This window comes from Lepisosteus oculatus, chromosome 13, assembly GCF_040954835.1.
Source record: "Lepisosteus oculatus isolate fLepOcu1 chromosome 13, fLepOcu1.hap2, whole genome shotgun sequence".
Lineage (NCBI taxonomy): Eukaryota > Metazoa > Chordata > Actinopteri > Semionotiformes > Lepisosteidae > Lepisosteus > Lepisosteus oculatus.
This window is the reverse complement of record NC_090708.1, coordinates 26,040,634-26,058,512: the sequence shown is the minus strand read 5'-3', so window position 1 is coordinate 26,058,512 and position 17,879 is coordinate 26,040,634. Positions and strand designations below refer to the sequence as shown.

General features: G+C 43.4%; 1 protein-coding gene across 2 annotated transcripts in view; it reads left to right on the top strand.

Moving 5' to 3' along the window:
* Nucleotides 1–10,738: 10,738 nt before the first annotated feature.
* Nucleotides 10,739–17,879, top strand: part of traf3ip2l (TRAF3 interacting protein 2-like) — a 36,858-nt gene continuing 29,717 nt past the window's right edge. The window contains exon 1 of one of the 2 annotated variants that reach the window (XM_015361748.2): nucleotides 10,739–11,039. In XM_015361748.2, the coding sequence (XP_015217234.1) occupies nucleotides 11,035–11,039 (5 nt within the window). In that variant the 5' untranslated portion in view covers nucleotides 10,739–11,034. The remainder of the gene's footprint in view (nucleotides 11,040–17,879) is intronic. The other variant, XM_015361747.2, reaches the window with a different exon arrangement.

The window sequence follows — 17,879 nt, the reverse complement described above, 5'->3', positions numbered from 1 at the left end:
ACGCAGGTGAAGCACCCTCTTGGCCTTTTTTCCCTCAAATTCTCTGCGCCGGCATGCACAGCGTAACCGATTGACCTGCAATTGAAAAGGAGCAATTGTCGTGCCTGTGCTGTCAGCCCTCAAGAGGTGCAAGCTCAAATCTGTGGAACAGCTTGCGAGCAGGATGATTAAAAAAAAAAATTAAACTTGTGCTGAAACGAGTCACCGGCTGTATAAGATAAGATAAGATCCTTAGCCACCAAGCCACCGCACCGCCCCTGTATGCTATACTCGTGGAAAACTGTTTTCATATGAAGAGTTTCGGAAACAGTGATACCGGATATGTGAAGTCCTAGTTATACTCTTGCTGCTGTCCGAACAGCAGGACCTGGTCTCGGGAGGTCAGGGTTAGTCGTCTGTGTCCCCCTTTCAGGCAGATCACGCCAGTCTGTCAGCTGCTTGTAGCGGGGTTAAGAAAGAGAGATCAGTCAAGTGATTACTGAAGTGCTATCATAAAAATCCCGGCCCGCTAAAAATAGCCTCTGGTTTGTAAAAAGAACACAAAATGCAGACGAAGGCGATATCACATGCAGTACAACACTGGGCAGTTTTTTGTTTTAAATATTGTAACTTAAAGGGGCGGCATTGTGGCGCGGAGGGTAGCATTGCTACCTCGCAGCCCGGGGGCCCTGGGGTGCTATCTGTGTGGAGTTTGTATGTTCCCCTCACGTTTGCAAGGGTTTCCTCCGGGTGCTCCAGTTTCCTCCCACAGTACGAAGACATACTGTACTGGTAGGGTAATTACCTTCTGGGAGAACTGCCACTGGGGTGGGTGCTTGTGTTTCTGTGCCCGTGTCTGTGTGTGCCCTGTAATGGAATAGCATCCAGTCCAGGGTGTACCCTGCCTTTCGGCGCCTGTTGTTCGCCAGGATAGGCTCTGGCTGCCCCGCGACCCTGAAATGGATGAAGTGATTAGAAAATGGATAGATGAATGTAACATAGAGCAAGTGTTACAGCTTTGGGTGACTGAGGAGTGTCTCTTAGATTTTAGATAAAGTTTGTGACACTGGGAAGAGTAAACGCGTCTAGCTTCAGAGGAGAGAGGATGTTTGCTGAGGTCTTTTGTTTCCAGTAATAACTGCTGCCTGGTTCAGGGTTTTCTCCTGGTTTCTCGGAAGTGAGGTAATATGGCGTGTGTGCGTGCCCCAGCACTAACACTGTGTGCTGTGTCCTGTGTCTACTGGCAGGAGCTGCAGGCACTCCAGACGCAGTACCCACAGGCCCTCCCTGTACAGAAGAGCTGGCTGGAGGCCTGCTTCTCCCAGCAGAGGAAGGTCAGCCCAGCTCAGCACCAGATCGACCTGAACTGACACGCCTTTGTCAACAGTTCTTTTCTACAGGGGAAGGGGTTCTGCATTCAGGTGTTACTTTGTGAATGAAATAATAAAAGTTCCCAATGAATTGTTTTCAGAATCCTGCACGTGAAACTGTCTTTAGTTTTCAAATTCAACATGACCTCTTCTGTGGCTGGTGCCAGCTGTGCGTGCGTGTCGAGCAGTGTTGCTTGGAGGAGATGGTGGTTGTGCAGCTGTAGCTGTCTGTGTGAGAGGTAATGACACAGCCTGTGCTTTTTCCAGGCTCATTCGACTTAGTTTCTGTCGGGGCATTGGTTCCAACCACATGGCTGGGCAGCTTGTTACCCACTCCCACCGCCCTTTGTGTAAAGAAGTGCCTGCTCTGTTTTAACTGCACTTCCACATAGGTTCCATCTGTTTCCTCTGGTTTGTGTTTCATGTTTTTTTCGAACGTTGCCGGATGGTTTGTCAGTGCCTTTGACGATTCTGAATACTTGTATCAGGTCTCCTCATAGTCTATGTTCAAAACATAGTAGTTTTATATAGTGACTGAGATACAGAATTAACACACACTAAGCAGGAAGCTATGTTCATTCCACCTAGGTTGTCTATTTTCTTTTTAAAAAATTAATTAGTTTCCCAAAGCAGAGTAAAATAAAAATTGGTTTATTGCATGCCCACCTTATTTACAGTCGGCAGTTGTCTAAACATTTATGGCTCCAGGAAATCAGAAAAGGCACCGTTTCCCCAAAACTGTCAATGGGTCTTCTTTCCAATTCTAATCTCAAGATCATCAACATACCAGTGTCGCCAAATGGCCACTAGATGCTGCCATTTCGACCACCGTAATAAGCGGAAAGAAAAAGTGCTTCAAACAGTCCTTTTGCAGGTCAAGAACCAGCTCAATGAAACAGACTTGGGGAATCTGGCTCACGGTGATCTCGTTGTTAACTGGGTGAATGTGACACTTTTTTCAGCTGTTCACAGCTCTCAACAATTTAAAGACACACAAAATGCATGTATTTTGCTGCACTGGGACTCTCCATTACCATGGTTGGAGATCCCTATTCTTAACCATAGGTGCGTAGCTCAAGTCTTCCAGGATGTGATTCCAGCAGCCTTTCAGGACTCTCTTTACCTTAACTGCCTAAGACCTGTGAAAAGCACTAAACTGGACCGCTTAAGCTAATGGTTAGTTCAGTTAGGTGCTTAGGAAAAGGCTGGACAATGACACTAAGGTCATGCAAGACAGGTATTGAGTACCACTGGTACAGTGTGTTATGTACGTAATGTGAGGAATGGACTAAGACATAAAAAAGTTATCTTTGATCACGTTTTCAACATATTTTCAAACCATTAGAGGGACACCCATGTATGCAGATCACCCATGACCCCAGCACAGCCTGACCTACTGTGCAGTATAAACATCCTAGCTTGGTTTTGTATGTCATCTGGCTTCTGTTGGAGGCTGTGAAAGACGAGAGTTCAGTTTAAAGTGCCCTCCGAAAGGCAGGAGAGCCGCGCACACTGCACTGCTGAATTTTGTATGTGTGCTACTCCCGAGAATGATTGGCAAGTGGATGTACAGGGATGGCTTTTGATGTGATGAACGCAGTTACTAAAAGAAAACACCAGAGAATTTTAAAGTTCTCCCGAGGTTTTCTTTTAAAAAATCATCTTTTTTTTACCAACAGTGGCTTTTATTTTCAATTTTAAATTCCACCACTCAGGAAAGGGAACAAGCAAACAAGAGTTGTGTAATCCCCCAGAAATGTGTTAACAAAATTCAGAGCAGGAAGAACATGCTGCAGTACTGAGTACTACAAAGCACACCAAAACTTTACGGATCATTTCATAACAAAAGCTGTTTGATCTTAATAAAAACAAAACATATTTCTTAACTTGCTGGTATTTTGCCCCATGGCTGTCTGCTACTTGATTTCATCTAGTGTTACCGTGACTTTCTCTTGCTTCATTTGCTCAGAAAAAAAGACACATCAAAGATATTGTTTGGCATGTTGTTTTGTGACTTCACTGCACTTCAACACCCAACTGTAAAAAGGGCAGAGTTTATAAACCTAGTGCAAATGCTGAGAGAGTGAGTCAAGTTCTATAAAAAACATACTGTAGACATAAAATACATACAGTGTTTGTAATATACACATACTGTAGGTGGGTCCCTTTTCAGGCCATAAAGGCCCATGGGGGAATGGGCCACCATTTATCTGGACCATCCAACACTGGGGGTGGAGGTGATGTGGTCAGCAGCATGCTCCAGTCGGCCTATAACACCTGGAGGGATTAAACCCCAGTACTCATTTGGAAAGCAGGCTGACCTGCTGGGAGCTGTCCAAAAGGAATTAGAGCAAGCTACATCACTTGCCCCTACCTGGGATTGATCCCGCAACTTTCTATTCAGGAGCTAGAGGCCCTTGCCATCTAAGCTACCACAGCTCTGATGTTTCACAGATATATTACACAAATCCAAGGCAAACAATTTTTTGTTCAGGACTATTGAGTAGACGTTTTGGAGCGGAACTGTTCTGAAATATTGACACACTGTGAAATGGCTTAATCTGCAGCACATGTCTGTAATAACTGCAGTACAGGGTCATAAATAAGGCAAGGCAAGCTTATTTCTAGAGCACGTTTCCGTACACACAGGTAATTCAAAGTGCTTTATACGAATGGAAACCATAAAATAAATACAATTGATCCACTTCTTTAAAAAAACAAAGCATACTACATTGAAGACTTGAGTGAGCCCTTAGGATGTGGTACAACGATGCCATCAGTAGTCCTCCTTACGGATGATGTGCTGATTACAGTAACTGCGCAGTATAAGAGTCAGTCCGGCTCCAGATATCTGGAGAATGTGCTGGGCTGAGGAGTCGCTGGTGCAAAGCTAAAGCCTATGGCAGTGTCTAATCCTGGGCATGGAGAGCCAGTGTATGAGGAGTTTTTCAAGGTCTCTTTAAAGCAGCAGTTCCTGAAGAGCTGTTAAACCAGTAACCAGCTGGTTTATCTCATTATGTGCTGAAGTGGGATGAAAACCTGCAGACACACCCAACCAGGACCCCCTCTGAAAGGGGCTGCTACCCTGGTGCTGCCACCCTGTGATTGGGTTCGGATTGCAGGCCACTCTGTAGACGGGCCAGCTTCATTCTTGCCAGGGCCGCAGAGAGGTCGCCCCTCTCCCAAAACACATTGCAAGGGCGTAGGTCGGCCTACATCGCTAGGAAAATGACTTAACAACAGTGGTTTCATTTTGTGTGAGTACACAGTAGTTTCTTCCAAACTGTACTTCACTTTTATCACGTCTTCAGATGATTCACAAAGTCATTTGATCGAAATCATTTTCAAGGCTGCTGTAATAGGAAATGGCACGGGATCAGACCAATGTGCTTGAAAAACAGAGGGAGCTGCACATTGTGTCTTTGTAAAAAAAAAAGCATTACTGCTTTCTGGAATGGAAGGACATGCTAGTAATATTTTGTCAACAAAACCTTGCCTCCGTGCAATTTCGCCAGACTAGACCTAGTGAGGTACCGTCATCCAGATCAGGTTAGTTGATTTTGATCGTCACAGAAGAGAAAGGGTCTTGCTGCTCTGGAATGAGTCCAAAGAAGGGCAGACAGATATGTTAGCAGACTTAAAGAATTGAGTAGGGAACTGCATTAGGAGGCATCGGCTACAAGAAACAAGTAAAGGTTCATTCCATGCTGAAAGGTAAAGAAAAGAAACCCAACATTTCAGCTGTGGAGTCTTGTTCAGGTGTGAGGGAGAGAGCAAATACATAAATAAAGGAATGTATTATATTTCCAGGCCTAAAAGAACTGTATCTCTTTATATTTTTTTAAAACAAAGTTCCTGATTAGGATCAAGTATTCAAAACCACGAAAGGTATGGACAAAGTCAACCTAACAGAGTGTTTCAGGATTAACTGTCAATGTACAGAGACACAAGAGGCAACAAAAGAGCAGTGCTTTTAAATGCACTTATTTAAAATGAACTTTTCTTTGTAGAGTACTGGATGAACGTCAGATATAAAAAGATATACTTTTCAGTGTTGCAGTTCAAAATCTTGATGTAGATGTGGAAAATCAGACAGCATTTATTTTACTGTGGAAAATAATTTAGGACTTTCCCCGAGTGCAGAGGCTGTTTTGAACAGTAATAACTGGCACCATGTATTGCACTAACCCAGTCATTTGCAGGCCAAAAAGGACATTAGGAACCCAGAATGTTTTAACGCACATTATCACAAAACTTTTGAAAGCTTTTCCTTGCAGACCAATTATTTCAGTTTTACGTCCAGTTTTATGAGAATGAAGGTAAAAAAGTACTCATTCATCCATTTTCTAAACGCTTCTTCCAATTCAGGGTCACAGGGGTGTTGGTGCCTATTCCAGCAGTCAATGGGTATAAGGCAGGGTACACCCTGGACAGGACACCAGTCCATCACGGGGCCACACACAGATAAACACATACATTCACGCCAGGGCCATTTTCCCAGAAGCCAATCAGTGTGCCTTTGGATTGTGGGAGGAAACTGGAGCACCCAGAGTAAAACCATGCAAACACTTGAGGGCAGATACAGACTCCACACAGACAGCATCCCACCACTTAAAGGCAGTGATGCCAACCACTGCGCCACCCTGTAAAAGTGCAGATTCAGCCAAACACAAACAACATCACAGTTATAGAGAAGTTATTTTCTTACTTAAATATCGTTTGGGAATATTAATTAAATCTGCAGTTAGAACTGAGTGCTCAAAGTGTTCATGTTTTCTTCATGAGGTGCAGGAAATCCTGTCAGGTTAAGACAGATATGGAGGGAAGCTGCATACTGAAGATAACACCAGGCTGCCTGGAAAGATTACATCTGACAAGTAGGTTTCAGGCTCAAGCTGTAATAGCTAGCCCTGGTTTCCTGTGGTGGGGCCAAGGTAGCCAGAATTGTGATTCAGAAGAACTTTATTTTTATTTCAGAATTGGCGGCCTTGTTTTGCCAAAGTTGCACATATTCTGCACAAACATTTTCAGTGCAGCGCAAAGGCGTTTTAAAATTTAAAAATATCAAACATCAGTAAATGTTTCTGGGCACTTTTTGAAAAAAATAAAACAGTATAAAGATCAATAGCAGTTGACTTGTTAGATAGCCTTGACCCTCACAGGTCAAGTACATGGAAATGGACAGATAGTACAAGCACAGCTGCCACAAGGCTAAACTAGCATTCCAATTTACAGACATAGACCTCAACATAGTTTGCAAACATGAATTTGCAAAACATGAATCATCCCCTTGTGTAGTCTTCACCGTTTGAGACTAAAAAGATAAAGTTCAAGTGTAAGGCAGTCCTTTAAGACCAAGAATGTATATTGTTCGTCCTCACTGGACTCACTGAAGAGCTGCAATATCTTGGTATTTTTGGGGTGACCACAATTAAACACAATATTCGACATGAGGTCTTATATGTAAAATAGTAGTTAAATAGTTTTAGCATAACATCCGTTGTTATGAGGTCTATACTTTCAACTATGTATCCTAACATTTTCCTTTTTTAGTATGGTGTAGCAGTTGTATAACATCTCACCCCACCATGATTTAGTTACATTCCTTTAAGGAGTTTTTAAGAATTTTTTTTTTCTCCTCAGTGTTTGAATGCCAGTGTTCAAATTCGACATTTACATGGCATGAATATGAATTTGGGCAGCATGGTGTTCCAGTGGATAGCGTTGCTACCTTGCAGTGCTGGGGGCCCTGGGTTCAGTTCCTGGGGTACTGTCTGTGTGGAGTTTGTATGTTCTCACCATGCTCTCATGGGTTTCTGGGTGCTCTGGTTTCCTCCTACAGTCTAAAGACATACTGGTGGGTTAATTGGCTTCTGGAGAAACTGGCCCTGGTGTGTGTGTGTGCTCTGTGATGGACTGTCATCCCATCCAGGATGTTTCCTGCTCTGCGCCTGTAGGGTCCAGCTCCTTGGCCTCCCTGCACTGGATCAAGCAGATACAAAATGGATGTGGATGAATGGATCAAGAGCTGAGCTGGGATCAGATCTTGCAGACGATAAGGCCCCCGCAAGACTAGAGCTGGGCAGCTCAACCTCTGCTAAAACTGCTCAATTTCAACAGCTGATTTCATATCTCAGGAAACAAAAATAACATTTGTACACGTCACTGAAAGCTAATCGGTATGCAGACTTGTTTCCTGATCAAAAACAGCATTTTTTTGGTCTGTTTCATTGTTATTTTTACTTTTATGTTGGCAGGGGTTGAGGTCTGCATTTGGAAACTGTGTGTCCCTTGAGATTTTGACAGATGACTCGAGTGAAATCAGTGTCAGCTGTGCTCTGACTCTGCTCTTCCCCAACAGCAGTGCAATACCCAGTGAACTTGTGCACCCTGGTTTCACACCTTCATCCCACTAACTGCCTATTTCCCCAAACAGAGAACGCAAGTTTATTTTCGACAACCATGTGGTGGTGGAAAATCACGTCGCACAACAAGCATGCTTGAGACATCTTGCCGTTTCTTTTGAACATTTTTGTCCTCTGCTTTCTTGGTGCCCATTCTACTGAGTCACCCTGGGACTTAAAAAAGACCACAGTCTATCATGGAATTACACTGGAAAATAGCAATTTAAGCACAAGCAAAATCCAAGAGTTATTCAGGGCCTGAGTAACAAAATATGCAAGAAAAAGTGGTTGCTCTTTAGAGTGCCTAATACATTCATTTTTGTCATCCATTTTCTAATCCAGGTGGATGCTGCACATTGGTGGTGGTGGAGGGGAGTCCCCATTACCTGTAAAGCGCTTTGAGTGGAGTGTCCAGAAAAGCGCTATACTGTATAAGTGTATAAGTGTATAAGCAATTATTATTATTATTACTAATCCAATACAGGGTTGCAGGGGAGAAGCTGAGCCTTCCTCTGCAAGCAACAGGCACAACCGCAGAATACACCCTGTACAGGAAGCCAGTTTGTCACAGCACACAGATTCACAAACACACATTCACAGCAGGGCTAATTTTACCAGAAGCCAATTAGCCTACCAGCATGTCTCAGGACTGTTTCACAGGGAGAACATACAAACTCCAGGCAGGTAGTGCACCACGAATTGAACCCAGAGCCCCAGTGCTGCTAACTACTGTGCCACCCCTCCTGTGTTTTATCAAAAGTATAACAAACACCGAAGAGCTCCTGTTAATTTAAGTAGTGGCTGATATAAGGGTATGAACACTTGTGACTTTTTACTGTGGATCTACAGTTTGTCTTTATGAAGCTGCCTACCGCCAAGCAATCGGCAATCTGAATGAAGTAGCTTAAAACGATTACAGAATTGCTCATTTTATGGATTCACCTGAGAAAAAAGCTAACATGTTGATCGTTTTAGGGCCCCTGAGGAAAATGAATCATTGTGCCTAAGAAAACCCTGGACATATGTGATTATAGTTTAAATAAGCCTTAGTGACACTTCGTTTTTACACAACCAATAAGATTAATAAAAATAATTTTACATTTTATTCTTTAATACAGTATTGAAAGTTTCAATGGTACTTACTAGTCTAGAGATTCCCATGAGTGGGAAGCCATATATCTGCTAGACTTTGTTCCACCCCAACTCTTTCCTTAATTAAATCCATTATGGAACTACCAAGCACTGGATTAGCAGTAATCAGGATTGATTGGAGAAATCTGCCAGCCTCCCCCAGCTCGTCGAGTGCTTCTGTTTGAAGGAGAGCCTGCAGATTCACCGCCACCCCAGGACCTGCACTGTAGGCGTCAGTTGTATAGATATTATTACAACCACTTACTCAATAGATCAGGAGTCTCCAGCCCTACAGCTGGAGAGCCCCTATCAAGCTGGTTTTATAGGTTGGTAGTACTGTAGGTCGATTTCTAAAGCATTGTAAGTTTAATCTGTGATCTATTATACAGATGATTCATTAAATGAAATACGTAAGAGATCATGTGGAACATAAGGACATTAAGAACACAATAACAGGTCCCAAACGACAGCAGGCCATTCCACCCATCTCACCAGATTGGTCATTAGTAATTAGTAATTAATTGATCCAGGATCTCATCCTGCCACTTCTGGAAAGAGATCGTAATACTGGCTTCAAGAACCTGGCGGGGTAGCTTGTTCCACACTCCCACACCCATTGTGGTAAAGAAGTGCCTCACGTTCTCAGTTCTAAATATGCTTCTGTGTGGTTCCCACATGTCTCCACGGGTTCTTTTACGCTGTTTATTATGGGGATGCCAGCTTTGTGAACTTTGGGGATTCCGAACAGCTGGATTAGTTTCCCTTAGTGTAGTGTGTGTAGTTAAAAAGATCCAATTCTTTTGGCTCGCTAGTGCAGGGCATGCCTTTCAGCTCCACACACTGGATGTTGTTCTCTGGATTAATTCCAGCGCAACAATTACCTTTTTTTTAACGCGGTAACCGCTGCAATAGATTAATAACACAATGGAGCACAATGACCATTGACAAGGTATGTACTCAAGAACTGCCACATTCTGTTGGCTCAAAACACCTGCTTCAACAAAACAGGCGTACAGTATCGTAATATTAGACGAAAACTGGAAAATAAAGTAAAATGGTCAAATTAAAATGACAGATGCCACGAGGTTTTTGACACGCGCAATCTGGTCGTCCGACATGTTTTAAACGTATTTTAAACAGAAACAGTGTTAATTACCAATAGGGTCGAGTTTCGCTTACGCGCAAATTATGCGTTTTCCCTAATTCCCATAAACTGGCAATACGTACCATAACACCTACAATGAATAAAATCTGAAGAAAAAATGACTTGTCGTGTACTACTCTCGTTTAATGCCTTTCCTGTATCCTTCACTTTTGCAGTTGGAGTCTTCTCAAAATGTATAATGATAACACAATGTGTCGTTTGGAGTTGTTTTTTTCCCCTTCAGCGAATTTCCCTCCATTGCCATAAGGTAATGCATCCTTTTACGTCTTTGAAACGTTCTTTTGCAATCGGTTGCAACAAGTTGGTCGACAACCCAACACAGGGAGGAATGCCTTCTGCCCTGAAAAAAACGCGCTGCACGCAAAGCGAAATGAGTCGCTTTTTCCACCAGTCATTTGTGTGGTCGGGTATTAGTGAATCCTTCTGGCACCATGGCACCCATGCCGTCTTCATGAACGGCACAGATCTACCTGGAGGATCTGGTTAGTATTTTTAAGACTAACACTAACAGTTGTAATCTGCCACAATTAACAAAGTAACATTTAAGACATTTGGGGAGGAGCACTAATGATTTGGTGTCAGATGTAAGAGTGGTTAAACTCCTTCTCTAGCGCTCCGGGGAAATTCTGTCTAAAACGTAGCTGTTGAGAAATCAACAAAGCGCAGCCACGAAGGATGTGTATATTTGAGGGTGCGCAGCTCTCACACGCCTAACACACTTGCACTGAGAGAGACGATTCACGGCGCTCGGAAGCCGGCGCAGTAAATCTCTCAGCTGAGTTCCCAGCACAGTAGGTGTGGGATTTACATAACTCCTCCCGCTGGTTGATAGCGATCTGACGGGCTCAAAGTCCTGTTGTTGACTAGGCTGGAGAGCGATCACAAAGATCGGAGATCTGAAATTGGTGCGGCGCTTCACTAACCTGGACAACCGTATAAATTCGGACTTTAACCTCGGTTTCCCTTCTTGTCCTTTAGCTACACGATGAAGTAAGTTTGTTTTCTTTATATTCAACTTTATTTAGAAGAATGGAATTATTTTGATATACGCATGTTGCAGAAGTCTAGTCGGAGAAAGGCATTATCTACAGTACAACTCAATACTTAATCTAGCGCGTCTGACATACAGCGAAACGCAAATACCTTTAGGTATTTGGATGCCAAAAGATCACAGAATTAAAACATACCTGCCTACCACAGTACCATGCCTGCTCCTTTGCTACCGTAAATATCGAACCTTGTGTAGAAAGAAGTTGTGGCGTTATCGCATCCATAGAGTTACATTATTGAGTTAAGGAGTCCAGATTTTTTTATAAAGTATGTAATTTTCGAGTACTCGATGGGCATGTACAGGTATGTACTGTATATACCTGCCTTAATTGCTCTTTTGCTGTTGATAAAGTTATTGCATTGGCAATAATTTTAATTTAGCAGGGAGGTCTGTGCGCTACAGCCCCGGAGTTCCCGCAGGTTGCTAAATATGAAAAACTTCGGTTTCCGGCGAATAATAATAATCATTAGAGGCACGGATGCAAAACGTACTCTAGTTTCATGAAGAATTCTCTTGATTTTGATAGATTTTTGGTCACAGCGAATTTACGTAAAGAGGTACTATGACCCTGAGGATTTGACCACTTCAGTCCAGTTTTCTAATGAATTTTGAATATAAATACAATCGGAATATAGTAACTACCTGGGACTGAGTGAACGAGCAACCCGACACATGAGACAGGTTAATGTTTGCCTGCTAAATGTTCAGCGTTATGTCTATTAGTAGTTTGTATAAATTAATGAATAAACAAATTTAATAGTTAAAAAGAAGTTATTAAGCGACTGAACACCGCGGCCCTGACCGCACACGAACAGGCGGGGACAGGCGCAGCGCTCCGATTGACTGGCTCCGAAACCTGTTGGGTAACATTCTGAAAACCGCTCGAATACCTCGACTTCTCGCTCTCATGCTGTTTTCATAGTGTCTGGTTTGAACCAGTGCTTGGTGCTTACCGAGCGCTTGAAATTGGGTGCTCTCAAGTACAAAGTTTCGTTCTGTAATCGCCACGAACTCAGTCACATCTCCTTTCACTTTATTCCCAGAACTTCCTGTGCATGAGGTTACTCAACAGATTTGAGGTTAACACTAAAGTCTTTCCGTAATTTTGTATGATTTTAACTTTTAAATAGAAAGATTAACTTGAAGGGAACCCAGCACTGTGGTCAGAGGTTGCCGTTGTTGTGGTTGTCCTCTGTAAATAGCGCCTGGTTAATATTTAACCTGTCGGTTCTGTGTTTGTGTTTCTCTAGTGATCTAACACCCCCTATTCGAACTAATATCTTGCATTGAGGCACTCAATGTCCAATAGACCAGTGATTAAAGGGTGGAGTTCGTATATGGTGTGATTATAAACTGTACAAATATTGCAATTACAAGTGATTACAGTTCACTGTGAGTAGCCAGGAATTTTTTTTTTGAAAAATCAAATGAAACTTGCATGGACATAACAATGTGTTCACTAATTCCTATTACAGGTCATACTGACAACAATATTCAGTGGCCTGCTTATTGATATTTTGAGTGTTTCTGTGATTGTCTCTAGTACTGGGGTTATAATAACAGTCATTGTGTTGTGTGGTGTCAGGACAGAGGTTGTTGGGAAAAATGAGATTGACCTTGTCAAAGCACTGCTTCATTGCTTAAATAATCCTGGTGAACATTGATAATTCAGAATTAGCTGGAGTAAATACTTAAGAACGTAACAATGGTTACCAACGATATCCAGCCCATCTAGCCCATTCGCTAGTTAGTGCTTAATTGATCTGTGAATCTCATCCATTTTAAGCCATTTACTAAAAGAAACCAGGGTATCAGCTTTAACCACACATCTGGGTAACTTGTTCCATACTCCTACAACCCTTTGTGAAAAGGATTAGCCTCCCGCTCTAAGTTTTAAAAGCACTTCCACGCATTTTCCTCTTGTGACCTCTGGTTAGTGTTTCAAGGTTCATTTATAAGACGTCCTCTGGTCTGTCTCTGTCAGAGCCTTTGTGAATACTTGTATCAGGTCCCCTCGGAGTTGTTCCTGTTCCAGACTAAAGAGATCCCATTCCTTCAGCCTGCCAGTGTAGGAGCAGAAATGGAATGGAAAAGCCAAGGCTGATGCCTCATCTAGGTAGTAAAGAGAAAGGAATGTAGGGGGACAGAGGAGACTGGGGTTGAGGCAGAGCCTGCTGACAGTACAAAGGAAGAGAGAGAAATCGAATACTCAGGTATGTCGCAACTGTCCTCTTTACAGGAACTGTATGAGGCACAAGAGCTTCACAGTTAGGCAATTTATTACCATCCAGATCTTCCAAAAAACATGTTCTTTTTGTGGAAGTAAGATTTTAAAAAAAAAATTTGATTTGAATGAATCAAGGCTGCCACTTCTTTGACATTTACTGTGCTGGAGTGAAAGAAATTCATGTTTTTTTTTTAATTTAGCGAATGGATTTGCTGTCCTCAGTGAAATTCTGATTTTTTTTAAAGCAATTGAATTCAGTTGGGACAGACTCGAGTTGTGTTCACATGAGCACCAAGGGCAGGTTCATGTCTGTCCCAACACACCTTGGGCCAGGCTGTCATACACTGCAGGCTGCCTCCCTGAGATCTAGAAACCTGATTTGCGGTTGCTGATGGTTATCCATACTGCGGGCGTAGAGAGAAAACTGGATACTTCTGTCCCTTTGAAAGGTTTTCTTTTTAAGGTCCCAGTCCTTTCTCTTTCTCTCTCCGTCTCGCCACACTTGAACAGAACACTCCCTCTGAACTCCCTGACAGTGTTACAGTTTTTCAATCCAAAAAAATAATCATTTGATTTATCGATTTGTTTGGCAGACATCAGGGTAGTGGGCAGCTTACTTTACGTACATAGGTTACAGACGTGCGGTGCTGGGAAGAGCATTGCTAATATGATAGTTGCAGGTATTTTATAATACAGTACCGTCCACGTAAGAGCACAGGGGCTCACCATGCCTGATATTAGCCTGCATGTAATCCCTTCCCTGTGTATGTGATGCTGGTCCGTCCATTGAACAGATCTCCCCCAGAAATGATGCTCCCCATTTATCCAGCTGGGTGGACTGGATCAACTGGGTTGCGGTAGCTCTGGAGGCACAACAGCAGTGTCTGGAGCAAGGACCCAGACCCACAACCCACCAGTTACAGTATGAATCCAGAGGCTCACCATCTCCCGTGTGCCATCTCCAATTCATGCTCAATACAAAACAGTCACTTTTGGAAACGTCCCATCAGAGGAAATGCACAGCGAGGAATGAGGCTCGATGAGTCCAGAGGATTCAAATCAAAAGGCTGGCGCTGTAGCTGGTCAACTTGAGGTAAAGCATGAGTTCTTGTTGACAGGGAAATTAGCTGTGTATCGTTGCTCTCAGCGCTATTGAGAGGTGCTGCGATCCAGCAGTCCGCCGCTAACAGCTCAGTTGTCTCTGGAAAGGTGCAGAGACGTGCAAGAGCCGGCTGTTTGTCAGCGATAACCATCTCAGCTGTTGATGTCAAGGAGGTTAAAAACCCTCAATTTGTGCTGCTGCAGCTGATCTGGTGTCAGATAAGGCCGGAGAGATCTGCCGTTAGGACTGCGTGTGTTGCCGAGGGGAGTGCTTTCGAACGGAGGGTGACCTAACTTCTGGAAAAAATGATCTTGCCTTCCTTTGTCTTTGATATGAGACTGCGTCTTCCGACACCCAGCTGGGCCTGTCAAAGACTGTGGGGGCCAGTTTTGAGCCATTCACTGGCTGTGCGCTCTGCGGACTAGACTGGCTATTTTGCATTTTGACTTAAGAATGCATACATGGCCCAGTGAGAAAAAATAAGTGCTGACCATCTTAACCCCAAGGTGCACGGCCTTGAAGGAGATTCTATAGGTCACTTTGAATCAGCAGTAGCCCATGACCTTTGACCTCTGATCTTGCTTTCAGGTTTGGTATGCGGTAGACTCCTGTGTGTCATTTTTTATACAAATCTGTCCATTTGTGTTCTTTGTGAATTAGAATGGTGCAGATGCCTGCCCATAGCTGTCTATAATCGACTAGAATGATTGAGGGGAAATATTACACACTACTGATTTGTGCTTTTTACCTCAAAATGTATTTTTGCCACATTGAACGTGTTTAAAGGTGGGGGCATAGCTCACACACGGTTTATACAGAGCTGACAGCTGCTGTACTGTAGTTAAACAAGATTTTTTACATTACAGTGGAGTCACCTCTGTTGTTGACAACTGTGCAGGAGCTGATAACTGAGCCACTGACTTAGATGCCCAGTGAAACACGCAAACTGGCACACCCACACACACAGAGGCACCTGTGGGCGGTGCAGTTGGTGTTAAAATTAGCAAGCGGAGAGAAAACAAAGCCAAACGCGTTCTTCACCAGTTGCAGTCTGGGACAGAAGAAGAAATTTAAATTCTGAGAAGTCTTGACAGCAATTTGATCCCAGGTGAATGTTTCAGACTGAAGAGTTAAGATTTCTGATCTTTTTAGTAACAAGTTGCCCTCGAGACAGGTTCTGACACTTAACAAATTAAGCCGTTTGTGATGAATTGTCTTGGCTCTTTTGCCACAGTGGTCATTGATTAACAGAGTGCAGCTATTTGCTGACAAGTTAGCTGAACTGACATCAGCAATTGGTTTCCAAGAAAGACACCTAAGCTTTAAAAAAAACTGACACCGAAAAAGTGTTCTAGTTAAAATCTCAACGACGAGTGTGCAGGTCTGTGGTAGCGTACTGAAGGGAGGTCTGCGTGTGATGAGGATGGCGGCTGGCTCAGAGGGGAATTCCGCTGTGGCAGCTGACGGTTTATTACAGTATGTTGTACTCAAAGCCTGTTTTTTCGGTTGGGCCCGGAGGCCGGTGATCCACGGCTGGATGGCTTCACATGAAGGTCTGTGGATTTTTCCGTTTAGTGCAACAACAGTACATTTTTTTCCCGACAATTGTGCACACACAAAAAAGTCTTTAGCCAGCTTTTCAGGGCATTTCTATGGTGTAATTTTTGAGCTTCAAAGGGGGAAAGGTCCTGTGGTCAGCCACGAAAGTGTTAGTCAGTGCTAGCAATGAAATCAGTGTTTGTTTGAGTATAAACTGTTGCTTTGGCATGTCATTCTGTTGCATCATGGGGATGAGGTGGGAGGGGCTAATAACAAAATATATAGGGCTGATTCAGTGCTCGGAAAGGTTTTTATACCACCTTCTTCTTCTGTTCAGAGTGATCCCTGTTTAGGAATAACCCATTGTGTGTTTTACATATCTCAGCTCACAGCTATAAACCCTGTGATTGCACACAGGGAGAAAATAAGGAAATGCAGACAGATTCCCCCTTTAGCCAGTCGTCTTTCAACACATCACAGGTGTCACCGCCCAATGCAGGAGAGTCAGCGCTAATTGGAGGAGAGGCACATCACTCGCCAACAGCACTGTGTGTCTGCAGGTATGCAGGAGGCCAGAGGGGGCGCTGTGAGCTGAGAGCCCTGGCCAACTGATCCCACCCTACTCCCCTCAGGGAAACCAAACGACAGCAGGCTAGGAAGTGATCCAGGCTTGAGCCAAAGAGCTCAGCCATGGCTTGAGTGAGTGTTTTTCCGTGTTCAGCCACTAGGACGGCGCCTTTCTCCTTCTTTAAGAGACTGTTGGTGGCCACCCAGATTGACTCACACATGGACGTTTGGAAAAATTAATTAGAACTGGTGATGTCATGTTTAGTTTATTTTAAATGTTTCTTGCTTATCACAGTTAGTGACAGCCACACTGCAGAAAGAGCCCAGCCAGGCTGAGAGAACTGTTGAATGAGTTTGACTTGGCAGGATAAACTGAAACGGCATCAAAAGTCTTACATGTTGTCGACTGTGTTATCACCAAACATCATTCTTCAAGATAATTTCTGGTGATTCCATTCCTGCAGATATCCCCCCCTCCCATTTATATACAGTATACATCTGCAAAAGCGATAAAAAAGATGGATTTGTATCATGCTTAAGGATGATTTCTCTGTGCTTTACTGTTCTTTTGTGGGCTTTGACAGTGAATCTGGATATATTGTGATGTCTTTTAGGGGGTAGTCTGCAAAAGATTCTTGGGTTGTGCGCTCTAGTTGAAAGATTGTTACTTGACCTGGAATTCCAGGTATTCTAGTGCCTACAAAATATTGTAACGCATATGGCCAACAGGTACGGTGTAAGAGCCGGCTTACCAGAGCGGTGATGTCGCCGCCCTTCCCTGTAATAGCAGGACCACAGCCCCTAGGCTGTGGGGAGATCTCTCTTTGGCTCACCGGGCTGGGTCCCTGTTGAGTGACGCGGGAGTCCCGGGTTCGAGCCCCTGACGGTGGGGGGCTGACCTAATGCGGCAAGGGTGCCCACCTGAACCCCTGTTGCATTACAATATGTTGAAGACTTTGAACAGAAAGCTTTCCTAAACATTCTGAATAATGAAATTTGTGACTGTCCAAGATTGAGACACCAACAAGACAGGTTATGAATTGATGAGGCTGTCTTGTTCAGTGGGTTTCTCTGTAGCTAATCCACGCAGGAAACCTCTTTTTCTTTTTTGCGTGTGTCTGTGAAATCCATCACTTAGTTTCATCAGAATAAAAGAGAGGCTGGTCTTGGAGAGCGCTCAAATGCTTGTGGTTCTTGAAGAATGTTTAATGAATAACCCTTAGTTCATCACTGTCAGTTTACACCTTTTACAGGTGTTTCAGGTCCTAACCTGTAGAACAGGTTTAAATAAGAAAATTAACAGAAACCCTGCAGATGATATTTGGTATGCAACAACATGTATTT